The sequence below is a fragment of the Molossus molossus genome, unplaced genomic scaffold, assembly GCF_014108415.1.
Source record: "Molossus molossus isolate mMolMol1 unplaced genomic scaffold, mMolMol1.p scaffold_m16_p_21, whole genome shotgun sequence".
NCBI lineage: Eukaryota > Metazoa > Chordata > Mammalia > Chiroptera > Molossidae > Molossus > Molossus molossus.
In genome coordinates this window covers 30,267,737-30,295,030 of record NW_023425357.1, presented here as the reverse complement: position 1 = coordinate 30,295,030, position 27,294 = coordinate 30,267,737, and the positions used below count along the sequence as shown (strand labels likewise).

The 27,294-nt window shown below is 41.4% G+C and overlaps 1 protein-coding gene across 4 annotated transcripts in view; it reads right to left on the bottom strand.

Moving 5' to 3' along the window:
- WDR59 (WD repeat domain 59) overlaps positions 1–27,294 on the bottom strand; it is a 95,376-nt gene that overhangs the window by 31,254 nt on the left and 36,828 nt on the right. For 3 of the 4 annotated variants that reach the window (XM_036275251.1, XM_036275252.1, XM_036275253.1), the window contains exons 8-17: positions 22,783–22,899; positions 18,231–18,308; positions 15,431–15,587; positions 11,190–11,269; positions 9,654–9,813; positions 9,405–9,529; positions 7,261–7,425; positions 3,301–3,396; positions 2,990–3,146; positions 2,448–2,517 (exon numbers count right to left, since the gene is read on the bottom strand). In XM_036275251.1, the coding sequence (XP_036131144.1) occupies positions 2,448–2,517; positions 2,990–3,146; positions 3,301–3,396; positions 7,261–7,425; positions 9,405–9,529; positions 9,654–9,813; positions 11,190–11,269; positions 15,431–15,587; positions 18,231–18,308; positions 22,783–22,899 (1,205 nt within the window). The remainder of the gene's footprint in view (positions 1–2,447; positions 2,518–2,989; positions 3,147–3,300; positions 3,397–7,260; positions 7,426–9,404; positions 9,530–9,653; positions 9,814–11,189; positions 11,270–15,430; positions 15,588–18,230; positions 18,309–22,782; positions 22,900–27,294) is intronic. The other variant, XM_036275254.1, reaches the window with a different exon arrangement.

The window sequence follows — 27,294 nt, the reverse complement described above, 5'->3', positions numbered from 1 at the left end:
ACAGACTGAAGGGTCACGTGTTCGATTCCCAGTCAAGGGCATGTAGCTGGGTTGCAGGTTCCATCCCCAGCCCTGGTTGGGGTCGTGCAGGAGGTAACCAATTGATGTGTCTCTCTCTCACATCAATGTTTCTCTCTCCCTCCCTCCCTCCCTTCTACTCTATCTGAGAAGCAATGGAAAAATATCCTCAGGTGAGAAAAAAAAATGTAAAGGGTCTCTAGCACTTAACTCTTAGTTCTTGTGGGGCCAGTGTCTCATCTGCCTGGGTTACTGCAGAGACTGGCAAACTCCCAGGACAGCAAACTCCCAGGACAGCAGCAGCACCTGCTCATGCACTTGGTTCAAAATCCTTTCTTTCTTTCTTTTTTTAATCCTCACCTGAGGATATTTTTCCATTTATTCTCAGATAGAGTAGAAGAGAGGGAGAGAAAGGGAGAGAGAGAGAGAGTGAGAAAGAAAGAGAGAGAGAGAGAGAGAGAGAGAGAGAGAGAGAGAGACATCAATGTGAAAGAGACACATCAGCTGGTTGCCTCCCGCACAACCGAACCAAGGCCAGGGACCAACCGCAATCGAGGTATGTGCCTTTCACGGAAATCAAACCTGCAACTAACCGCTGAGCCAAACTGGTCAGGACTCTCCTTTCTTTCTTGTTAGCTCAGCTATTCATTAATAAGTATGCTACTATATTACACTAATATATTCAGATGTTTGTAGCAGGAGGGTTTAGAAGTTATCATGGTCACCACACCCAAAAGGGCACATGCCTCAGTTGCAGTTTGTCCCCTGCCCTGGTTGGGGTTGCAAAAATGTTCTCGGGTGAGGATTAAAAAAACCAATAGGCCCTGGCCGGTTTGGCTCAGCAGTTAGAGCATCGGCCTGCGGTCTGGAGAGACCCGGGTTCGGTTCCCACTAAGGGCATGTACCTCGGTTGCAGTTTATCCCCGGCCCTGGTTGGTTGTGCAGGTGGCGACCACTCGATGTGTCCATTTCACATCGATGTTTCTCTTTCTCTCTGTTCCTCTCTCTCTCCCTCCCACTCTACCTGAACAAAGAATGGAAGAATGTCCTCGGGCGAGGATGATAAAAAAAAAAACAAAAACCAATAGTATGGGGAATGTTGTGTTTGTGTTGGGGGGGTGGTATATGGGAACTCTCTATACTTTCCACTCAATTTTGCTATGAATCTAAAATTGCTCTAAAGAGATAAAGTATATTAGTTAAGAAAAAAAAACTTTACAATATGATCCAGCAATTCCACTCCTAGGTAATGCCCAAGAAAAATGAAACATATGGTCACATAAAAGCTTGTATACAAATGTTCATAGCAGTATTATTCATAATAGCCAAAAAGCAGAAATAACCCAAATGCACATTGACTGAGGAATGCATAAATAAAAGGTGAAATACATATATAAGAGACTATTATTTGGCAATAAAAAAAGTGCCGATACTTGCTACAGTATGCATGATCCTTAAAACATTACACCAAATGAAAGAAGCCAGTCACAAAGGGCCACATACATGATTTCATTTATATGAGATGTCCAGAATAGGCACATTTATAGACAGGAAGTAGATTAGAGTTTATCCAGGGCTGGAAGAATAGGGGATTTGGGGGAAGGGGTCACAGCTAAGGAATATGATGTTTCTTTTTGGGATAATGAAAATGTTCTAGAATTTGACTGTAGTGATGACTGCACATATCTGTGAATATACTAAAAACCATTCAATTATACACTTTAAATGAGTCAACTATATACTATGTGAATTATATCTCAATAAACTGTTCAACTCTTTTTTTGCCCTGGCCGATTTGGCTCAGCAGTTGGAGTGTCAGCCTGCAGACCAGAGTCCCGGGTTCGGTTCCCGCTAAGGGCACGTACCTCGGCTGCAATTTGTCCCTGGCCCTCATTGGGGTTGTGTGGGTGGCAACCACTCGATGTGTCTCTCTTGCATCGATGTTTCTCTCTCTCTCTCTTTCTCTCTCCCTCCCACTCTATCTGATGATAAATGCAAAAAACAAAACAAAAAACAAACTGTTCAACTTTTTTTTAAGTAGTAATAATAAGAAACGCAGTTAGAACACTCCCTATGTGTCAGGCGGTATTCTAAATGCTTTACAGGGGCTAATTTAAATCTTAACAGTAAATAATGCAGGTAAGTGCCATTATCACCCCCAACTTATTGTTGAAGAAAATCAAGCACAGTCCTAAGGTCATAAAACTACAGGGCCGAGACCTGGATCCAGCAGTTTGGCTCTGAAGTCCATCTTCCCACTCAGTACACTAGATTGCCTCTCAATTTAATGAATCTGATATTTAGCACATAAACCTTACAACAGATATTTACTGAAGATAAAATAAATCATCCAAAGACAAACTCAGTGGTCATTCCCAGATGTCTGCCCACATCATGAATGTAGCTACATCTGTATCTCCCACACTGACCTCGGAGTAGGTTCTGTCGGAGAAACCGCTCGATGCATTGTCATAGGCCTTGTAAAATACACCAGATACCCTGATAAAGGAGATATCACATATACACATCAAGGTCAATGAGCTGGTAATGGAAAATCCTAAGGTAGCATTAGTCAATCTTTTGTCTATCTCAATATACCTGAAGGACAGGACACATTTCTGTGAAGTGCAAAGGCTCATGACTGCAGCCATACTTAACAAGGACAAAGATCAGAATCTCCAGAATCCAGGAGAAATGGGATATACATAATTTGGAAAGTCTTCACAGGTATTTTATATTACCTGGGTAGGGGACCTGTCCTCTGTTAAGAATCAAGACTGAGTAAAACTCAAATCCACACTCTCAAGACTGTAATTCTGGTGAACATTCATAGGATATGTCCACAGACGCGAATCTAGCATCAGATCATATTACACTACTACAGAAGTCTTTTTGCGTTCTCAGAAAATAAAAACAAAGGAAAAATGCTCTCTCTCAAAATCTAGAATCAGAGAACCAAAAAGATACCAACCTGCTCCACAGAACCTGGCCCCCGAGGTCCTAGGAAAGGGAATATTGGCATCCTGGTATGAACCATAGGCAGTGGTTACCCGAGCAAAGGTAGGCAAGGGTGGTGTGACGGAGTTTGGGAGCGCAAAGGGGTTGCTGGAAGCACTGTCCTCTTGATTCTGAAATTTAAAAATCAACAGACTAAAAACCACAACTTGTCTCAAAGCTGAATTACAAAATAAAGACACATTATTACAGAATCAGGGTGCCCAGGAGTTAAGGGAGGAAGAAATGAAACAAACACTAAAGCATCGGGTGGTACAAGAATCTCACCACAAAAGACTCAAGACAGGAGACGAGCTGGCGCAGGCAGGGCTCCAAACAACTCTGGTTGCGTTTTACTTTTTGCAGGGAAGTGTCTTTCAGGATCTGAAAAGACACAAAACACTGTCAAGAATAGCAACATTCTTTCTCCTGATTCGCTTTTATTCTTCAAAGCAGTTGGAGGAAGTATGAAGATGGAGGGAGACTGGAAGCCTGGCTGTGCCTGAGGCTTCCCACACAGCGACCTACTTTCCACCTTCTCTAGACGCTCAGAGAAGATTCATTTCTGAGACCACTTCAAGAAGCCATTTCCTTAGGAAGGTACACACGGTAGTTTTGACAGGGCATGTTTCTAGTAATGGAATGAATATTCTTTACTTACAGTGAATTCTATTCCTTTCCTCCTCTCCTATCCCCGCCCATGAGAAATCTCAGTACCTTAGAAGTAACACCCACTGGGCTGAACTGAAAATTGCTCTGAGTGACACATATAATAAGCCAGGGGAACAGATTTCACTTTAGTGAAAGTTATAATGTATCCCTTTTTTGGTTCTTTAAAAATATAAATCCTACCAGCAGTGTACTAAAGTCCCCTTTTCTCCACACCCTCGCCAACACTTGTTGTTTGATGATTTGTTGATGGTGGCCATTCTGACAGGTGTGAGGTGATACCTCATTGTTGTTTTAATTTGCATCTCTCTGATGATTAGTGATGTTGAGCATTTCTTCTTATGTCTCTTAGCCATTTGTATGTCCTGTTTGAAGAGGTGCCTATTTTGTTCCTCTGCCCATTTTTTAATTGGGTTCTTTGTCTTCCTTTTGTCGAGCTGTATGAGCAGTCTATATATATTGGAAATTAACTCCTTATCTGATGTATCATTGGCAATGATGTTCTCCCATACAGTGGGTTGCCTTTCCATTTTGGTGGTTGTTTCTTTGGCTGTGCAGAAGCTTTTGAGTTTGATGTAGTCCCATGTGTTCATTTTCTCCTCTGTTTCTGTTGCCTTAGGTGATGTATCAGTGAAAATTCTGCAGCACATGATGTCTGAAATTTTGTGGCCTACATTTTCTTCTAGGATTTTTATGGATTCATAAGTCACATTTAAGTCTTTTATCCATTTTGAGGTTATTCTTGTGTATGGTGTAAGTTGATGGTCTAGTTTCACTGTTTTGCATGTAGCTGTCCGATTTTCCCAACACCATTTATTAAAGAGGCTTTCTTTACTCCACTGTATGTTCTCGCCACCTTTGTCAAATATTAATTGAGCATATTGTCTTGGGTCCATTTCTGGATTCTCTATTCTGTTCCATTGATCTATCTGCCTGTTCTTGTGCTGGTGGGAATGCAGACTAGTGCAACCACTATGGAAAACAATATGGTATTACCTTAAAAAATTAAAAATTGAACTGCCATTTGACCCAGTGATCCCACTTCTAGGAATATACCCTAAGAAGCCTGAAACACCAATTAGAAAGAATATATGTACCCCCATGTTCATAGCAGCACTATTTACAATAGCTAAGATCTGGAAACAGCCCAAATATCCATCAGTAGACAAATGGATAAAAAAGCTGTGGTACATATACACAATGGAGTACTATGCAGCTCTAAGAAAAAAAGATCTCTTATCCTTTGAGACGACATGGAGGGACCTGGAAAGTATTATCCTAAGCGAAACAAGCCAAGCAGAGAAAGACCAGTATCACATGATATCACTTATTTGTGGAATATAATGAACATAACAGTCTGAAAAATTGCGTAGACCCAAAGACATGGAAGTAGGGTATAGACTGACAACCCTCAGAAGAGGGGGTGGTGGGGGGAGGGAAGAGATAAACCACAGAACTTATATGCATGTATGCATAACCGATGGACACAGACAACAAAGCCGGGTATGGGGTGGGGGGGATGGGGAAGAGGGTGTCAATGGGGAAAAGGAGAAACATCTAAAAAAAAATTTTTTTTTTTTTTTTTTAGTGTGACTACTAGAAACTTTTTCTGCTTGTTGTTAATCTTTACCTAAGGATGTTTTTCCATTGATTTTTTTTAGAGAGAGTGGAAGGAAAGGAGGGAGAGAGAGAGAGAGAAACACCCATATGAGAGAGATACACAGATTGGTTGCCTCCTGCACAATCCAGATCAAGGCCGGGGATCAAACCTGCAACCCAGGAACGTGCCCTTAACCAGAACTGTCCGCCTGGGCCGATGCTCTAACCACTGAGCCAAACCTGCCAGGGCTACTACTAAAAATTTTTTAATTTCATGTGGCATATAATAATGTATTGGACAGCACCGAATTCAACCTTTAAAGATATCTCCTAATCCTATCATTTTTATACCAAAAGAAGAGTCTATCCTTTTTGTATATCCAAACGAGACAATGAAATATTCAAATTCTAAGAACAAAATGTCAAATACCACAAAATCTGAGTAATTAGCATTTCAGAGATCCTTACACTTTAACCATTTCTTCACACTGCAATCCTCAAACATGTGGTTATCTTTGTTGTATTGGAATAATCAGTGACTTGTACATTCAGCAACAGCATTTGAGCAAGTTCTATTAATGAGCAATATTTTCAGTATAAGGTTTCAAAAATGTAAGAAAAGATTTAAGCTTAGTGAATGTAAGGACTGAACCTCAAGTCACTGTAGCTTTAGTAATTGCTTATTGTACTAGTTTATATGCTAGCACTGCATGCACTGTGCATATTCTGATTTTATTAAAATAAAAAAGTTGAACTGCACAGTCTAAAAAATAATAAATAAATAAATAACAAACAAACATTTTTTGACTATATAACCAGGTATGGTACCAGATTGGTATTAGAAATACCACTTTGTAACGTGTATGACTGTGTAACCACTATGCTGTACACCTAAAACCAAAACAATTAAGAAGTACAAATTGGTTGTTAGACTGTCGAACCTCAAAGGGAAGTGGGGAGGAAGGAGCTGGAAGAGATAAACCAAAGAACTGCTATGCATATATTCATAACCAATGGACACAGACAATAGTGTGGGGAAGGCAGGAGGGGGGGCGGGAATCGGGAGGAGGGGGTTAATGGAGGAAAAAAGGAGGGATATCTGTAATACATTCAACAATAATACATTCAAACAATAATACTGAATATAAAATGCAATTGAAAAATAAAATAAAATTTTTTTATTACAAATCACACTCCAAGAAGATAGATTAAGTACATATGAAACAAACTGGGCATAAAGTGAACAGCATCTGGGTCAACTTGATTTGTCAGAACATCACAGTTACTTCATTATGTGATGCTGCTCCCACTGCAAAGGCATGTCATCCTCAGCTCAGGGCGCTTCCTCATGGGAATTCTACCTGACTTGCTCTGCATGAACCTGCAGGGGTCAAGACCAGATGCCAGGCTGCCCCACCTCCTCAGGCACTGCCCTCCTCTCACACCCACCTGTGCAGCCAGCCACCTCACATGAGGATGGCAGTCTCTTGTTATGGAATAGATGTTTTAAATGACCTTACGCATTTTTTTCTGATTACAAAACATCTTTTATCTTCAAAATATATATTGCCTATTGTTTCCAGATAAATGAAAATATATTGCAAGGTTTTTAACCTAGGATTAATACATAGTTTTAATGAGATCTCTGAGCAGATTACATGCAATTATAGAGCTGCATATTATTCATAGACAATATTTCTGAACTTATATCCCACATTTGTGCAGATTTTTCTGAGAAGGGTCCATCATTTTCATTAGACTTTCAAAGGGTGTCCATGACCCAAAAAGGTTAAGAACCACTGCTCTAATGTTTTCTACACAAAATGAATAGCAAGTGTTAACACTGCAGTGTATCAGGTCAGATGAGTTCCGAATATTACCTGACAGTGTTTTCATTCAACCTTACTACTCAACTCACTCATGCTCAGGAGCACAGCTCTCTGACAAACATCAAGGAGAATGTGTGAACACAGATCCCACCTTTAGCAGCTTCGCTTTCATCGTGGACGTGATGGTTGTGGGGTTGATAAACTGGAAGGAGGGGGCAGCATTGTTTGGGTACTGCGCAGGGAACTTCACCAGCATCTTGACACGATGGTTGCTACAGTGCACTGACACTGTGCAACTCCTATCTGCTGCGTCCATCTGCAAGGGGCAAATTGACAACTGCTTTGGACGAACCAGAAAGAGTCTTTAGATGCAAATTGATTTAAATCACCTAAATGAATGCTCCTAGTTCCTGAAATCTCCAAACATGAAGGTAGAATCTCCAAAAACAAACTAATTTGGAAGATTTGGACAACTCATTAATTTTAGCACCAATTTAATAAGTTCAAAGTATTCTGACTTAAAAAAGCTTCATCCTAAAGTTGTGAGGTAGGCTGAAGCCTAAGTTAATTTTGATAAAGGAAAATAAAGCAGGAGGAAGTTAAATACCTGACTCAATTTAAAAAGTATTTCTGGGAAAGCCACAGAAATGGACAGGTTAGTGGTTGCCAGGAGGTAGGCAGACAGGAAAATGGGGAAAAACTGCTAATGGATATAGGGTTTCTTTTGGGATGATGAAAATACTTTGGAATTAAACAGCGGCAATAATTGCCCAATTTTGTGAATATATTGAGAACCACTAAGTAATACACTTTAAAAGGGTAAACTATGGTATGTGAATTATATCTCAGTAACATTTTTTTTTTATTCTTTATTGATGTTTAGAGAGAGAGAGTAAGGGAGAGGTAGAGAGATAAAAACACTGAAGAGAGAGAACATTGATTGGCCACCTCCTGCATGCCCCCCACTGGGGATTTGGCCTACAACCTGGGAATGTGCCCTGACTGGGAATCGAACTGGCGACCTGTTGGTGCATGGGTCGATGCTCTACCACGGAGCCACACCAGCCAGGCTCTCAATAATGTTTAAAAGCACTCCTAGGAAAGTGATCAAGATTAAACTAGATTGCCAGGTATCCACATTGTTTTCAACTGGGACAAACATGTATAAACTCAGTTGATACACATAACCAATTAATCTAAGAATTCTTTATCTCTTTTGATTTCTTGTGCTGCCAACCAGAGAAGACACCAGGAGCAGAGTGAAGAGCCACACATGTGAGAAATCTGGAGACTTGGATTCAAGTATTATCTCTTCCATCAAATAGCTGCTGACCTTGGACAAGTCATTTCATCTCTTAGTGTCTCGTTTCCTCAGTGGGGATAAAAGCACTTATTGCAGGGTCGTTTTAAAGGCCGAATGAGATAATTATGTAAGTGCACATATCCATGCTTACGGTTAAATGAATCTGGGCAAAAGAAAAACTAACCAAGTTTGCAAACTCCTTTAAAGAGAGAGACTCAATTCTCTAAAGCAAAGAATTTCATTATCTGCCCAAAAGGAAGAGTAAACCTCTCCATGGGTGAAGTGAACAAAGAGGTTTTCTCACATTCTTACTATGTATCTAAATCACCAAGAGCATGACCAGCTTTAAGGAAAGATTGGACAGCAAAGCACAAAAAGCCCTGGAGAGTTAAGTGGCTTGGGCTCCAAATTCAGCTCCACTATTAACTTCACCAGTAACTTTAGCCAAATCACTAAGTATTCATGGATCTAAGTATCTTCACAGATGGTAAAGTGAGGTGTCAGAGCATCTAAGATTTTAAGACACATAAGCATCAGTTCATTTTATGAGAAACTAATATAGTTAGGAATAAACATTTGCATTTTTGTTGTTGTTGTTAATCCTCACCCGAGGATATTTTTCCATTGATTTTTTTAGAGAGTGGTAGGAAAGGGGAGCGGGGGGGATAGGAAGAGAGAGAAACATCAATTGGTTGCCTCCCAAATGACCCTGACCAGGGCCAGAGATCGAACCTGCAACCCAGGTACGTGCCCTTGACTGGGAAGAGAACCCACAAAATTTTGGTCTGCAGGGCAATGCTCTAACCACTGAGCTACCAGCCACGGCTAAAACATCAATTTCTTTAGAAATTAGGAAATAAAAAAATAAGCAGAGAGACTTATCTATTAGAGCAGCAAAGTTATTTGCTAGCTGAAATCATAGCTGAACTAGTCCCCTCTCCCACCAATTGCCATCTGCAAGCATGAAAAACAATTCATTAAACTCAAGGTACCTCCACATTGACATTCCGGATCTGCACATTGATCAGGGAGAACTCCTGTTGCAGAGTCTGAGGTAGTCCTGGTTGATCCGATTTCTTCTCTTCCAGGAGATTGCTCGGGAGGTCTTCCTTTAAGACTAGCAAGAGAGAGAGAGATTCAACTATTGTCAGACATCTTTGAAATTGAGTCAGAGAGCAGATCTAAGGTGTCTGAAATGCATAAAGGACACCTCACCTAAAACATCAATCTGACCAAATTACCTTCTTCCTCTCCATGGCTTGAGTTGTGCTGGTGATCTGTGTCTTGAGTGTGAAGGATCTTCTCTGGTTCCGGCAGAAGAGAAATGCTTTCGATGAACTCATCAACACCATCTAATATGTCATTTGCACAAAGCTGCAACAAAGGGTAGAAGATCCAGATCTAGAGAAGTCAGTGGAAAGGGTCATCATGATTGGTTGGAGTTCTGACCTAAAAATGGGAATCACAGCCCTGGCCAGTGTGGCTCAGTTGGTTGAGCAATGTCCTGTGCACTGAAAGGCTGCCAGTTTGATTCCCGGTCAGGGCACATGCTGGGGTTGCAGGCTTGATCCCCAATAAGGGGCATGCAGGAGGCAACCGACTGGTGTCTCTCTCTCTCTGTCTGTCTGTCTCTCTCCTCCTCTCCTTTCCTCTCTTTCTAAAAATCAATTTTAAACAAACTGAAACAGCCCAGCCAGTGTGGCTCAGTGAATTGAGCACCGCCCCATGGACTGAGAGGTCCCGGTTCGATTCCCAGTCGGGCACATGCCCGGGTTGCAGGCTTGATCCCCAGGACGGGGCGTGCAGGAGGCAGCCGATCCATGTATCTTTCTCATATCGATGTTTCTATCTCTCTCTCTCTTCCTCTCTCTCTAAAAAAATCTGATATAATCAAAGTAGGTTTTATCCATCACCAACTCTCCTTTGTTAAATACATGGAAGAATAGACTCTATTATTCTACTCTGAAATTTTTTCATTTTGATCATAGTTTATGCAAGCCTCAGAAAACATTATTTTGAATTTTAAGCCTTGATGGAGTTATTTGGCTAACCCCCCAAATATCATAACCTTCAGGGCATTTAGAGCAAATGGTACTTTTTGGAGAAAATAGATCTGAAAGGCAATAAGGTGATGATAATTGACAAAAATGCTGAAGAATGACTTTGTACACTAAGCAGTGCTGAAAATTTTATCTAGCATTTTCTATCCACTCTGTACAGAGTGTTGTGGGAGAGGCAATACAAGTGAGACACGGTTCATGCCTTCAAGAAATGTAGCCACCAAATGAGAAGATAGAACCCTGAGATGAGGCAGAGCAAAACAGTTCATACCAGCTACCACTGTGGTTCATATAAGAAATAGATATCATTCATGGGGCAAAAACTAGAAAGGGCTTCACAGAGCAGGCATCATTGATAGACGCAGAGGGCTCTGAACACTGCATAGTGCCAGAGTCAATTTCCTAGCCCATTTAGAAGAGAAAGAAATGAAGCCCCCACACAGACCGTTTGCTCAGTATGCTACCCACACCCTTATACCAGGATAAGAGAAAAAAAGACATTCAGAGATTTTTCAGCCTTTAAATGCTGAATACTGAAACTGACTCTTGAAGACCTCAAAGCCTCAGTGTGGCATACACAAGCCACTCAGCCAACCAGCAAGTATGTATTAAATATCTACCATGTATTCTCTAACTTCCACAAATACCAAATTTTGTATTTTTTTTAAGTTTCTAGTGTATCTGGTTACATTTGTCCACATGGCAATGAATACATACCCTCTGCATCTGGGAATCCACTCGCCACATTCTCAAGGTCTGATCCCGTGACCACGTAACCAGTTGGTAGTCCTTGGACCCTAGAAATCAACAAATAAAAATTCTGGAAATTTTTCTGGATTCAACTTCAATTTTGCTACAGGTTGCAATGGAGATTCATTCACTCATTTATACATCCATTCAACATATATTTATTGAACATCTATATGCCAGGCACTGTTCTAGCCACTAGGACTATAGCATGAATACAATAATCTTTGTCTTTATAGATCCATTCCAATGGTGGAAACAGACAAACAAATAAATATATAATAAAATGTCTGGCAGTGATCGTGTTACTAAAACAACAACAAACACACACACACACACACACACGATAAGAGGACAGAGACTGACGGGGAAGCTATTTTTAGACCTGACTCCCGGAGGAAGTCACATTTGAGCACAAACTTAAATGAAGTGAAATAATAACTAGCAAATTAGCAGGTGAAGATTGATGCCGGGGTTTAATGCCACATTAAACTTTCACCTCCACAGATGTTCTTCTTTTATATGCTCCAGAGGAGCTGGGGATGAATATAATTTTTATAAAATGAATTATTTCAAATGCATCAGGTCAACTGTTTAAAAATAATTTTTTGGTAAGGAGATGCATATATCTGTTTATAAAATGAATAATAAATCTTTAATGTTCTGAGTTGACTGAATTATATTTTCACATATTAGGTCAGCTCAAAGGGAAATCATTCGGAAAGGCTCAGGGTGCTTTATGAAAGATCAGGGTAATTTTGTAGTATCTAGAATTTCCTTTATGGCATCTTCAGAGAGCAAAGAACTTAGAAGTAATTTCACTAATTCCCTCATTTCACAGATGGGGAAACTGAGGAAACAATACAATCTGCCCGCCCTGGCCGGTTTGGCTCAGCGGTTAGAGCGTCGGCCTGCGGTCCCGAGAGACCCGGGTTTGGCTCCTGCTAAGGGCATGTACCTCGGTTGCAGTTTGTCCCCGGCCCTGGTCGGTTGTGCGGGTGGCAGCCACTCGATGTGTTCCTTTCACATCGATGTTTCTCTCTCTTTCTCTCTGTTCCTCTCTCTCCCTCCCACTCTACCTGAACAAAAAGTGGAAAAATGTCCTCGGGTGAGGATAAAAAACAAAACAAAAAACAATACAATCTGTCCAAGCTAACGAGGTGAGTGTGACACAAAAATTCCTTCTCTGGCCCTGGCCAGTTTGGCTCAGAGGTTAGAGCGCCGGCCTGTGGACCGCAGAGTCCCGGGTTCAGTTCCCCCTAAGGGCATGTACCTCGGTTGCGGTTTGTCCCCAGCCCTGGTTGGGGTTGTGTGGGTGGCGACCATTTGATGTGTCTCTCACATCGATGTTTCTCTCTCTCTCTTCCCGCCTCTCCCCCCCCACTCTAGCTGAAGATGAATGCAAAAAAAAAAAAAAAAAAATCCTTCTCTGTCACTGCCTTGAATAGGTGTTTTAATATATCCCTGTGCAAACCGAACAAGTCAAAAGCTATTCTGCACTAGTGCCTGTTAGAAGTTCCAACATCTAGACTCATGTTCACAGCAACAACTTTCTGACTCCCTATCTGGCTTCTTTTCACATCCCTGACTTTGAAGAAAAGTTATACCTAAGTCCTTTCTAAACTCAACTCCTCTGTTTATGCCTTCAGCCCTATTCTGTCTCATTTTCTTTCTTTTAAATCCTTACCCAAGGATATTTTTTTTTTTTTTTTTTTTTTTTTTTTTTTTTTTTTTTTTATCCTCACCCGAGGATATTTTTTCTTTTTTGTACAGATAGAGTGGGAGGGAGAGAGAGGAAGGGAGAGAGAGAGAAACATCGACGTGAAGGGACACATCGAGTGGCTGCCACCCGCACGACCAACCAGGGCCGGGGACAAACTGCAACCGAAGTACGTGCCCTTAGCGGGAACCGAACCCGGGTCTCTCCGGACTGCAGGCCGACGCTCTAACCGCTGAGCCAAACTGGCCAGGGCCCAAGGATATTTTTCCATTGATTTTCAGATAGAGTGGAAGGGAGGGAGGGAGAGAGAGAGAAAGAGAAACATCAATGTGAGAGAGAAACATTGATCGGCTGCCTCCTGCACGCCCCCCACTGGGGACTGAGCCCACAACCCAGGCATGTGCCCTGCCTGGGAATTGAACTGGGACCTCTCAGCCCATGGGACTACGCTCAATCCACTGAGCCACACCAGCTGGGCTCTGTCTCATTTTCAAAGGGCCCTTGCCTTCCCACATACTCCCTTTCTGGCGTTTTCTCCTCGCCTTCAAATAGAGAGGACAACAGCTTCTGCCAACCAACCTAGTCTATTCCTTGCCTTTAAAGGCTATTTCAGCCCTGGCCAGTTTGGCTCAGCAGTTAGAGCGTCGGCCTGCGGACCAGAGAATCCCAGGTTTGGTTCTGGCTAAGGGCATGTACCTCAGTTGCAGTTTGTCCCCGGCCCCAGTTGGGGTCGTGTGGGTGGCAGCTACTCGATGTGTCTCTCTCACGTTGATGTTTCTCTCTCTTCCCCACTCTCTCCCTCCTGCTCTATCTGAAGGTAAATGCAAAAATTTCCTCGGGTGAGGATTAAAAAAAAAAATACTAAGAAGATGTGGCCATAAAAATAAAAAAGTAAAATACAAGAATACGTGAAGGATGATTACATTCACAAAAAGTTCAACAACAAACAAACCTAAACTATTTTGAGAAGTGCAAAAATGGGTGGTAAAAATCAAAAGGTAGAAACAGAAGTCACTGCAACATGCATTAGGACAGCATTTACTTCTGGGGAAGAGAGGGTATTATGATCAGAAAGCTTTTCCTTGACCTTGGTTGTAGTTACATAAATTTTCACTTTATAATTATTTTTTAAACTATGTGTTTTATGCAATTTTCTGGATAAGTAGTATATTTCACAATAAAAATGAATTTTTAAAAAAAAATACCTATAACTTGTGCTCAAAATTTCACTACTGGTAGACAGTTCCAATTTACATACTCCACCCTACTGGCATACAGACATAGATAACTGAAAACTGGTTACTAAAAATATTTTATCTCAATCCACAACTACACTCCAAACTCTCCCTGACAGACAGAAAATGGGGAAACTCCATCATCTATTCACTACAGCAAAATGCAAGAGAATAAGTTGAAAGCCAAAGTCATGCTTGAAACTTAATGGGGTAAAGACCAAACAGCTTCTTGTTTCTAGAAGCAAGAGAGATTACAGAAATCAAGATGGGAAAATTAAGAGGATGATCAAGAGTTCTTTCAAAAACAATCCTGGAAGAGATTTGTGAGGGCCACAGACAAGGGGTAAGAAGATGGCTGCTCTAATCCCAGGTCACGCCTCTCCACTGCCTGGCTTTCCTTCTGTGACACGGAGAGACCAAGATATATAGTTCTGTTCTGTAAAATATTTAGGGTGTGGCAAGAAGATCTCAAGAAAAGAGAGACTGCAACTATACTTGCACGGTGAGTTGGTGGAGAAACTGAGGCTGAGGGCTTCCTGACTCCCATTTTATTCTGACCCTACATTAGTGAGGGCTGGCTGATTAAGAAGTCATAACAAACAACCCCAAATCTCAGTAGCTTAAAGCAAGGATTTCATGCTCACTCTTCCTCATCCTTACTCCTGACCGGAGCAGCTCCATCTGGAGTGTGACCAGCTGCCGTGGCAGAGGCAATGACAGCGTGTAATTGCACACCGGCTGTTAATACTTCAACCAGAAAAGGCCACATCATCTTTCATGTTTCATGTTCAAAGCATGTCATTTGGCCAAACTTACCTTCAAGGGGATGGAAGGTAAAATATCACTATGGGTTTGTGATGTGACTAGGAATATGTGGTGGGCAGTGATGACCTCAGGTCTCCCTCATCAACAGAGTGACAAGAGGCAACTGTCAGAAGCTTCTGAAGGTAGTGACCCCAGAGTTTTCAGCCCTACAAATGATGCAACAGCAAGTCTATCAATTTCTTATAGATCTCTTCCACACAGGAGAGACTAGACTGAACGTAAGAGAAGAAGAGGAAACTTAGGAGAAGATTCACAGCCTATATACCCCTTTACCTATTATGATTCAAGGTGGTGGACCCCTGACTCTCTCTTTCCTAAAGCCTAGCCCTGTTCCTGCATCCTTCACACTGGATCACACAGCCGACCCTAACCAAGCTGCTGTTGAACAGGGTTCAAAAGGAAATCAGGCAGCGGTGCTCATTCCGACTCACCTTCCTTCTGCTTCCTCCACTGGAACTCCAGCACCACGTCATCGTGCCCCACAAAGGTATGGACTGGAGTGTTCAAGTCAAAGACATTCCATAAGAGAAGACTATTCTCCCGCCGCAGCTGGGGAACCATCACAGTTACTAATCCATTGCTGAAAGGCTATGGCAAGAAAGGGAAAAGCAGGTGATGATTCCAGGAAGAAATTAGCTGAGCCCCCAGTAACAAAGGTGGAATTATTTCCTAAAATAAACTGGATGATGAAAGATCCCAACCCACCTTGGGAAAAATTTTCCAATACCATAAGTTGACCATCACCATCTACTTTTCTTTGCTTCTGGAAGGGACCACAGCAAGTACAAAAAAAATAATAATAAAACTAAGCCAAATACTTGAACTTAAAAAATATTCTAAAATATGGCTTTGACTATTGCACACAGGAACACACTGTTTCACACCCTAGCTACTCCCCCGATCTCCCTCTATGAGTTATCCAGCACTTTCCCGAGTGAGCATGAAAGGCACACTGGGAAAAAAGCCCAGAGCAGCAATCACCATTCCTGGCTTGTGGAAATGCACCAGGGGCTTACCATCCACATGAAGCACAGCCTGCCCACTGCCCCAAGTACTAAGGCTATTCAAAAAACCCCTCCTAGTTAGTTTGAGGTCTGATAATTTTGCTTATCAACACCCAATCTGCTAGGTAGCTATGGGGCCCATTTGACTGATGATTAGACACTGTTCTTTAAAGAATAAACCATCATCACCTAAGAGCACATTTATCTCCACCTCTCCTCTTGGAAGCACTCCTAGACTTCTCTGTATTTTATTTTATTTTTTGTTAATCCTCACCCAACGATATTTTTCCACTGATTTTTAGATAGAGTGGAAGGGAGGGAGGGAGAGAGGAAGAGAGGGAGAGAGAAGCACTGATCAATTGGTTGCCTCCTGCACAACCCCGACCAGGGCTGGGGATCAAACCTATGACCCTTCGGTCCACAGGCCAACACTCTAACCACTGAGCCAAACCTGCCAGGGCTTTTGTTTATTTTTTTCTAAAGCAAATATATTAATCCAGAGAAGTATTTCAGTTCATAAGAACAACATCTGTCCTGACTGGCGTGGCTCAGTTGGTTAGGTGTTGTCCAGTGCACCAGGAGGTTGCCAGATAAATTCCCGGTCAAGGGCACATGCCTGGGCTGCAGGCTCAATACTCCATAAGGGGCAAGCAGGAGGCAGCCAACTGATGTACTCTCACATCAATGTTTCTCTCTCTCCTTCTCCCTTCCTCTCCCTCTAAAAAAAAAAAAAAAAATTAGTTATTAAAAGGAAAAAAATGAACATCTGTTGTTGTCAACATCTGCTATTGAAAAGTGTTCCCACATGGAAAAGCCACTCAATACCCAAATTATCCTCTGTGCTCCACAAAGCCCCAGGGTGATAGCCTAATGTATAAAAGTAGCTTTATTCATCCCTGTGCTCCCTTTCAAACTGACACTAAGAGTAATATATTACCTCTGATCAGCAGCTATCAAGGTGGCAATGGGAAAAATCGTTGGAAGGTTGGTAATAGCCTACCCCCTATATTCGTAGCATTTTATGGTTTATAAAGCATTTTCATATACAATTTTTCAAAAGAAAGGCATATTGTGCATGTATGAAATGCCACTGAATTACACACTTTAAAATGGTGACTTTTATCACAATAAAAATAAAAAAAGGCACTGCAAAAATTATTCATATTTTACAAAGAAAACAACTGCTCAAAAACATCAAGTGGTTTGCTCAAGGCCACACAAATACTAAATATCTCATTGCAGCATTATTCACAATAGCCAAGATATGAAAATATGGAAACAACCTAGTCATCCATCAATGGGTGCATGGACAAAAATGTGACACACACACACTGGAATATTGTTCAGCTGTGAGAAAGAAGGAAATCCTGCCATTTACCACAATGTGGATGAACCTTGAGGACATTATGCTAAGTGAAATAAGTCAGATAAAGATAATACTGTATGATATCACTTATATGTGGAATCTAAAAAAGCTGAACTCATAGAAACAATGAACAGAATAGGCTACCGGGGCGGAAAGGTGGAGGAGAAGCGGAGATGTTGGTCAGAGGGCACAAACTTCCAATTAGAAGATGATCAAGTTCTGGACAGCTAATGTACAGTATAGTGATTATAGTTAACAACGCTATACTACATACTTGAAAGTTGCTAAGAGAGTAGATCTTACATGTTCTAATCACAAAAAAGAAACAGTAATTATGTGATGGAGGTATTAGCTAATGCTATCGTGGTTATAGTTTTGCAGCATGTAAGTGTATCAAATCAACATGTTGTACAACTTGAACTTGCACAGTGTTATATGTCAATTACAGCTCAACCAAGCTGGGGGGAAATTACACAGCACTGCTGAACCCAAAACCCAGGTCTTCTGAACCTAAAGCCAGAGTTCTTTCCACCACAACCCACTGACCACAAGCCTCTCAACCCTCTGCTTCCCTCTCACCCTCTTCCCCTGCCACCAGTGATTCCTTCACGCTACCAGCTTCCCAGTCTATCTATGGTTCGCAATTTTAGTACAAATTCTTACCCAACATTTCAAGGGCAAATTAAAAAAAAAAAAAAGTAGATAACATCTTTCATGCCATCATGACCACCTTTTTCCCACTCCTAAATCAAGACAGAAAGAGAAAACTGCCCCATAGAGAAAACAAGAAACGGCCCTTGGGCCCTGGAGTCTGGAACACCGAGACGGAAGTTCCCGGCACAAGACAGGCGCCACACTCACAGTGTATCGGGCCTTCCAGACAGGCACCTGGCAAGGGAGAATATTGAGGTATTTTCGAGGCTGCCGGTAATCCCAGAACTGGAAGAAAGAAAGAAAATTTGTAAATTAAATGCCATTTAAAAACAGCTACTAAAATATGAGCAGCTTCTGAACTCATTGTTCTATCCTCTAAAGATACATTTCAATAGTGCAGTTCAGCCAGCCCCACAGCCACGCTGCTGTGATACAGACACAAAGAAAACCTCCCTTTCACATTCATAAACACTACAGGAGAATTTTCAGACTTCCACCCTCAGGGCAGATCACTGTCAGCCTGCCTATTAAACAAGATTTATAGCTGAAAGGTAAGAGTGACATGTTTTCACCCCTTGTTGTTATCACTTTAACAACAAGTAGAGTAATAACAATAACTGAAATGTACTGATTACTTATTACTTTTCAGACAAATGTTTAGAGCTTGAAGTGTTTTATCCCATTTAATCTTTACAAGAACCATATAATGGGTGTGATCAATCTCTTTTGCAAATGGAGAAGCTAAATTACTAACCCATGCAACTTGCCCAAGGTCACACAGGAAAAATGTGGCTGTGCGACTATCTGCAAGAGCACCTACCCACTCAATACACGCTCATCCACCCACGCTTACACGGAAGGTGTGGAACTTGAAGATACAGTTACACAAAGGTGAGCCAGATACAAACTCTACCTTAGAGATGATACCTATGCTTTCAGTGGAGAGATAAATACACTTAGAGATCAGCACTTGTCACAAAAGAAGAAAATGACAGAGCACCAAAGGCAGAAAGACCAAGAGTAAACTCTGAACTATTTGGGTATTAAGAAATTACTTTCACAAAGAGACAAAAGTCACTCTGGAAAACAGTTTGGCAGTTTCTTCAAAAGTTAAACACACACCTACCATAAGACCCAGCAATCCCACTCCTATATATTTGTCCTAGAAAACTGAACATTTCTATTCACACACACACCAAAAAAATCTATACATCATGGTTATAGTAGCTCTATATACAATCACCAAAAACTGGAAACAGCCCAAATATCATCTAATGGGTCAACAGATGATAAATTGTAGTATATCCATACAATGAATTAGTAGTCAGCAGAAAAAAGTACACAAACTACTGATTCTTAAAACAACTTGGACAAATCTTAAAGGTGTTATGCTGAATGAAAGAAGCCAACCCAAAAAGTTACACACTGCATGATTCCATTGTAATAACATTCTCTTTTTTTTGGCACGTGCCCCTAGCGGGAACCAAACCCGGGACTCTCTGGTCCACAGGCCGACGTTCCAACTGCTGAGCCAAACCGGCCAGGGCTGTAAAGACATTCTCAAAAGACAAAGCTATAATGATAGAGAACAGATCCGTGTTTACCATAAGTTACGGGCTGGGGGTGAGTGTGACCATAAAATGATAGCATGCAATAGTTCTTGTTTCTTCTGACAAATCTTTTTATTGCCAAATTCAGGCCCCATCTTCAAAATTATATAATTGTTAAGATGTCTTTTCCATCTAAACTGCTTTTGAGTTTCCCAGATGGCCAGACAACAAGCTGAAACGTGCTCCCTCAACTTATAAAAGGGAAACGAGAAATAATTAGGTAGGCTTGGCATTCTCCAGATTTTCAATTAGCTCAATACAATGCTTTCCCGCTATCAAGTCTACTATATGTGAAAAAATAGCAAGTAGAAGAGAAATTCAACCTCCCTGATTAATTATCTACAAGTAAAATATCATTACTATGAATGCATTTCAGTTGTTTACTTTTCAGGTTAGAAAGAAACACATCAGTGTTCATTTACAAAGACTAGCATGACAATTAACAAAATCAATTCTTTTTCAAAAAAAAGATTTTGTTTCTAGGTTTAAATAGGCTATCAATTGGTGACAATTGTAATATATAATTAATGGAATAAAATGGAGGACCCTGGAGATCTGACAAGGTCCTCACTGTTCATAACAAATTCTTATTCTTAAAGCAATCAGTGATGGAGTCTTATGATATGATCACGTTATATGTGATAGAGGTCTTCACTGTGTTTTATCTGATAGAGGTGGTTATTATAATAAATAATCAGAACCATGCCGTCCTCCCGTCTGCGGGTAATTTCTGCTTTTCTCTTACCACTGCCAAAGGACCGCTGCTACAAGCCACAGATCAGAAAGAAAGTTTTCTAAAGAACTATAAGAAAGGCCTCAACTGCACAGCCAGTGTGGCTCAGTGTTTGAGCATCGACCCATGAAACAAGAGGTCACCAGTTCGATTCCCGGTCAGGGCACATGCCCAGGTTGTGGGCCCGATCCCCAATGGGGGTCATGCAGGAGGCGACCAATCAATGTTCTCTCATAGATGTCTCTCTCTCTCTCTCTCTCTCTCTCTCTCATCTTCTCCCTTCCTCTCTCTCTAAAGTCAATAAAGAAAAAAAAATTTTTTTAAAAGGCAGGCCTCAATCAAGAAAGAAAGAACAACAACAACAAAAAAGAACCAGGTTCTTGAACAGCCTCAGGGGTACACGATTCTCAATAAGGTTGACCTTGATCCATGGGCAGACACTCATCTGTCAGAACATACCCAAAAGACATGCCTGGATTTCTAGGACTCTTAGTCTAGAAGAAAGCAACTTTGTGAAATTGACAGCTTAAACCAAGATCAGGAAAAAAACAAGCTCACTATGGTTAATGTTCTTTTTTTTTTTATCCTCACCCGAGGACATTTTTCCATTCCTTGTTCAGATAGAGTGGGAGGGAGAGAGAGGGGGAGAAAGAGAGAAACATTGACGTGAAAGGGACACATAGAGTGGCTGCCACCCGCAGGACCCAACCAGGGCCTGGGACAAATTGCAACCGAGGTATGTGCCCCTAGCGGGAACCGAACCCGGGTCTCTCCAGACAGCAGGCCAATGCTCCAAATGCTGAGTCAAACCGGCTAGGGCTAATGTTCTATTTTTAATGGCCATAAAAAAAAAACAAAAAAAAAAAAACCTTTTCTATTTTTCTTGATCAAGCTCTAACGCTCAATTCAACAGTTTTACAGTTAACAATATACAAACTAAAGTGAAATGCTCATTCAATAGTATCTTGTTTCAGCTGATTCTGTAGAATTCAAAAACTAAAAATACAATAAAAATTATTACTACCAATTATAAGCTAGTAAATTGACAAATAAACATAAGAAAATGATTATGTGGGGAGGGGTGACATATTCATCCATATCTACACGTCACTAAGAACAATGGTTAAAAATTATGCAACATGCCTCTAAATTACTTTACTTTTTACAATTGTATGATTTATATACATTCAAAAAAAACTGTCTTCTTTCTTACCAGAATATAGTGGAATAAATAAAGTACCATGCCAAAAATCTCATTTAATTCATAAGCTAAACCTACGAGTAAGGAACAAGGACTGTGTTTCACACATGGAACTTGCCCATTACCTGCTTTATTACCTATGGAATCCCAGACTCACAGGTAGTAAAGATGTCAATGAACACTGACAAACTTGGGGACCTCAAAGAGAGAGGCAGAGGCGAACTGGTTGGTTTCTGGTTACTGAACTTGGAAGACAATATAATGCAGGAGGGTTTGGGAGACAAAAATACAAATAAAATAAAAAAAAACAATAAAACCACTTCTGGCACATAAATGTAAATTACAATCCTAGGGGATTTACAAACCTCAAGACAGAAGTTAACTTTTAAGCCTTAGCGTATGATTCTAGTTTTGCTAACCATAACCATATTTACATGCCTACATAAATAAAACAAAACATTAAATTAATGATGCTAAATCACAAAATTGCTAAGCAAATTTCTGTGGTCAAATCTCTGTCCTTCCCAGCAGAGACCTGACCACAAACAGGAATTGTAGAACGAGACTGACTCTGCCCTGCATCCTTTTGAATAAGGGGGCACATCACATCCCACAGTCTGAAAAGAAAAACAAACAACAGGAAACTCTACACTCTGATATAAACCAAAAATAATAGAGTCACTGAAACACATAAAACCTTGAGCATTTCCTGTAAGTTAGAGAATCTCCAATAAAACAACTCTTTTCCTGACTTCTGCAATGCTAATGTCTGAAGATATCATAATTTTGCAGATGCAATAATCATATGAGAAAATGGCTGTTTCTCCACCCCAGATAAACGAATGGTAAACTTGGTAACCCTAACAATTCTGTGGGCTTTTCTCCTTTACTTATATATCTGTTGTGCTTTTTCTTTGCTGAGCCAGTCCTTGTGAAATCTGACTTCCTGGCAACTTCTTTGCAAGTAAAATTTGTTTCCTTTCTAAATGCTTGTTTCTGCCTTCCTTTCACAAGGGGAAAGGGACCCAGGAGCCATATCAGATATATGCTACTACATCACTCCTGCGGGTCTATATAACCAAGTTTATTTGATCAGCTCCCCAAGAAACACATACACCCCTGAAACACACATACACACTACGCTAACATACTGTAGCTTCCCTTCAGAGAAAGTGCTGCCACCCAAACACAGCTCCCCACTGGGGTACCACTCACCTTGACAGAATTGTCTTGACTGGAGGTCGCAAGAATGTGCTCGCTATCTGGGTGCCAGTCCAGGCCATGGATTTTGGAGAGGTGGGCTGCTAGATATTCCACTGCTATACTGGGTTTCTGCAAAGGATCAGCACTGAGTGTTGTCAATTTAGGAAAAAACTCATAACAGAGTGTCTACCACATAACAGTCTGCTGGGTACTGAGCAGGGATCTAAAAATGCTACAGATCCTGTCTCTTTTTTTTTTTTTAGCATTCATCTTCAGACAGAGTGGGAGGGAGGGAAATAGAGAGAGAAACATCGATGTGAGAGAGACACATGGATTGGCTGCCACCCACACGACCCCAACCGAGGCTGGGGCCGAACCCCAACCGAGGTACGTGCCCTTGGCTGGAATCAAACCTGGGACTCTTTGGTCCACGGGCCAACGCTCTAACCACTGAGCCAAACCAGCCAGGACCCCGTCTCTATCTTTAAGAAACCATTTTGATTTGTTTACAACAAAAAAACAACACTTATCCAGCTCCCCTTCACGCATGCTCTGTATATGGGTCTGAGAGCCTAATTTCTTTCCGCTTAAGTCCCTGCATGGCTTTAATGAAGGATACGAGATAGTGGGTGCTTTTCCCCTTTAGTATCATGGTCTACAATTCTTGCTCCTCTTCCTCACAATCATCCAAGAAGAGGGACTGTGATCCCCAAACACATCCAACCTCAATCCTGAGGCTAAAACTACCAATCTTAATGTGACCAAGACCCCAAAAGAGAATGAACACACATCTCAAAAAGAAAACAATACACAATTAATATGCATATGAACAAGCTCAGAAGTAAACCTCAGAAAAATACATTCAAACATTAAAATAATTTTTTGCCCTGGCCAGTGTTTCTTAGTGGTTAGAGCATTGGCCCACACAACAAAGGGTCAAGGGTTCAATTCTCAGTCAAGGACATGAACCTGGGATGCAGGTTCAACCCCCAGTCCCAGTCCCAGTCCAGACGTATGTGTAAGAAGCAACCACTCTATGTGTCTCTTTCACATCGATGTTTCTCCCCCCGCCCCTTGCTTCCACTCTCTCCAAAAAACAATGGAAAAAATGTTCTTGGGCGAGGATTAAAAAAAAAAATTTAAAAGATTTTTTAATCTATCAATTTAGAAGCTATCTATAAATAACACTTAATACATTGAGTCTTCATTAACCATTGCTCGTGCACATATAAAATATCACAACCACCCTGGCCAATTTGGCTCAGCGGTTACAGCGTCAGCCTGCAGACCAGAGTTGCGAGTTGGATTCCAGTCAAGGACATGTACCTTGGTTGTGGTTCGTCCCTGGCTCTAGTCAGGGTCGTTCAAGAGGCAACCAGTCGATGTGTCCCTCTTATGTCGATCTTCTCTCTCTCTCTCGCTCTCTCTCCCTCCCTCCCACTCTATCTGAAGATAAATAGAAAAAATATCCTTGGGTGAGGATTTAAAAAAAAAACCCATAACCGCCCTGGCCAGTTTGGCTCAGCAGTTGGAGTGTTCGCCTGCGGACCAGAGAGTCCAGAGTTCGGCTCCCATGAGGGGCACGTACGAAAAAAAAACACACCACAAACATTTGGGGAAAAAAATTGACAATTTTTATCAAGAGACTTAAAATTTTCATTTCTTAAGGGAATATTCCAAATTCACAAAGAGCTTTAGATACAAAAGATGTTCCTCTCGGTGTTACAGTGAATACCAGAAAACCAGAAACATTACAAATAGTAAGTGGGGAATATTAAAATTTTTAAATCATAGTACAGCTTTCTGATACAATATGATGCAGCCATTAAAAGTTACACTTAGAGCCCTGGTCGGTTTGGCTCAGCAGTTAGAGCATCAGCCTGCGGTCCCGAGAGACCTGGGTTTGGTTCCCGCTAAGGGCATGTACCTTGGTTGCAGTTTGTCCCCGGCCCTGGTCGGTCGTGCAGGTGGCAGCCACTCGATGTGTCCCTTTCACATCGATGTTTCTCTTCCTCTCTCTCCCTCCCACTCTACCTGAACAAAAAATGTCCTCGGGTGAGGATAAAAAAAATAAAAATAAAAAGTTACACTTAGAGCCCTGGCCAGTTTGGCTCTGCAGTTGGAGTGTCGGCCCACAGACCAAAGAGTCTCAGGTTTGACCGGTCAAGGGCACATACCTCGGTTGTGGTTCATCCCAGGTCCTGGTCAACGTCATGTGGGAGGCAACCAGTCGATGTTTCTCTCTCTCCCTCCCTCCCACTCTATCTGATAATAAATGGAAAAATGTCCTCAAGTGAGGATTAAAAAAAAAGTTACTGCCCTAGCTGGTTTGGCTCAGCATTGGAGCATTGGCCTGAGGACTAGAGTCCCGGGTTCAGTTCCCGCTAGGGGCACATACCAAAAAAAAAAGTTACACTTAGAGCCCTGGCCAATTTGGCTCGGCAGTTAGAGCATCAGCCTGTAGACCAATGAGTTGTGGGTTCAATTCCGGTCAGGGGCACGTGCCTTGGCTGCGGTTTGTCCCTGGCCTTGGTCAGGGTCATGCAGGGGTGGCCAGTCAATGTATCTCTCTCACATCGAAGTTTCTCTCTCTCTCACTCTCTCTCTCCGTTCCTTCCTCCCTCCCACTCTATCTGAAGATAAATGGAAAAATATCCTTGGGTGAGGATTTTTTTTGTAAAAAGTTGTACTTAGAGATTAACATGAGGAAAATGCATCTTGTAATGCTATAATAAACCACAATAAAAAAAAGCAGAAAAAAATAAAATGCCAAAATGTTAGCATTTGTCTCTGGATAATAGGACTATGCATTATTTTTATTCTCTCTTTTTATATTTGCTACAAAGGGCATGTATTACTTCTATAATTAACATTAGTCTATGGTTAAGAGTGCAGTCTCCAGAACCAGCCTCCCTGAGTTAAAATCCTAGCAACAAAACATGCCTCAATTCACACATCTGTAGAATAGGGATAAGAACAGTACCTACTGTATGCCCCGCCAGTGTGGCTCAATGGATTGAGCATTGTCCCATGGACTGAGAAGTCCAGGTTCAATTCCCAGTCAGGGCACATGCCCAGGTTGCCGGCTCAACCCCCAGTAGGGGGCATGCAGGAGGCGGCTGATCTATGTATCTCTCTCATATCAATGTTTCTCTCTGCCCCTGCCTCTCTCTCTAAAATAATCAATTAAAAAAAATTTTAAATAGTACCTACTTTAAAGACTAGTTATAAAGATAAATAAACCAATACACATCAAGTTCTTAGAACAATGCCTACACGTAAGAAATGCTTAATAAACGTTATTGTTATTAGTCAAACGTGAGCTTGAAGAAACTACAACACTACCACTGATACTGCACTTTTTTAAGCTCTGAGGCTTCCTGCCATCAGTGCTGCTCTGACACTACAAGGTGCCAGAGAAATAAAACCAACGAGTTTACAGTCCGCTTCAGCAGAAGTCCTAAGTCATTAATAGCTAAAAATAAAGTTAACACCCTTTCAACAAAATAAATAAAAGGCTTGCTGAGGGGAGTCAGGGTAATCAGTGGACCAATCAGAAAACAAGGAAGGAATAATATGGCAGATAAGAAACACAGGCACCGTTTTGGAAAACAGGTACTGACAGAGTTCTTGGCTAAATACCAAAGTGTTTATTTTGCCTCAGACTCTGAAAATATCCTATAGCAGACAGGGATGCACTACAAGTAACCACACATTTTATTTAAACTATTCACTATATTAAATGCCATGCTAATGACAAAAGTAATAAAACCAATCATCAATTTAAGAAATAAAGAGGGTAGAATGGCTATTAGCAGATTGGACTAAAGGGACTGAGACAAAAACTAACATAAGAAAGATGCACCTGTTCGATTTCTACTTAGAAAATCACCTTCTCACGTAAGAGCTAACCTAAGGCAGGAAGCTTCAGCCAGCACACTGCTTCCCCACCGGGCCTGGCACCCAACTCAGCAAACCCCCAATCTCTGCTTCACTTCCCTCTGCTCTGCAGCTGTAAGACCTTATTCCCTGCTAGGAGGAAGCAAAATTGAGACTTTCCAATCAACACCCGAGTTGGGACAGCCCCTGAACAAGTTTCAGGAAAACTCAAAATAGGTACTCCCCACAAAGGCTGAGATCTCCATTTAGAGTTTCATAAAGCAGAAAGTGGTATTTAGACCCCAGATCTTACAGAAGCCAAGTGCTCTATGCATTATTACCCAATCATCAGGCAGTGAGCTATGGGGGAGGCCCTTTCCCTGCATCATTACTGTTCCTCATGTAAACATACCAAACGTCCAACATACTTTCCATGGCAGCAGTAGTCTAGGACCCCTCACCTCTTTCATGCCTGTCAGTTACAGGAGCTGCTACGGAGAGAATATATGGTCTTCAGGCTCTTTAAGCAGGCTCTTTGGGGCTGATAGGACAGCTAGGCTTCTAAGGAGAATTTGTACAACTGAGTACCCCGCACCTCAGTGATTTACACCAGAGATATTCAGGATGGTATATGTCTTAGAAAGA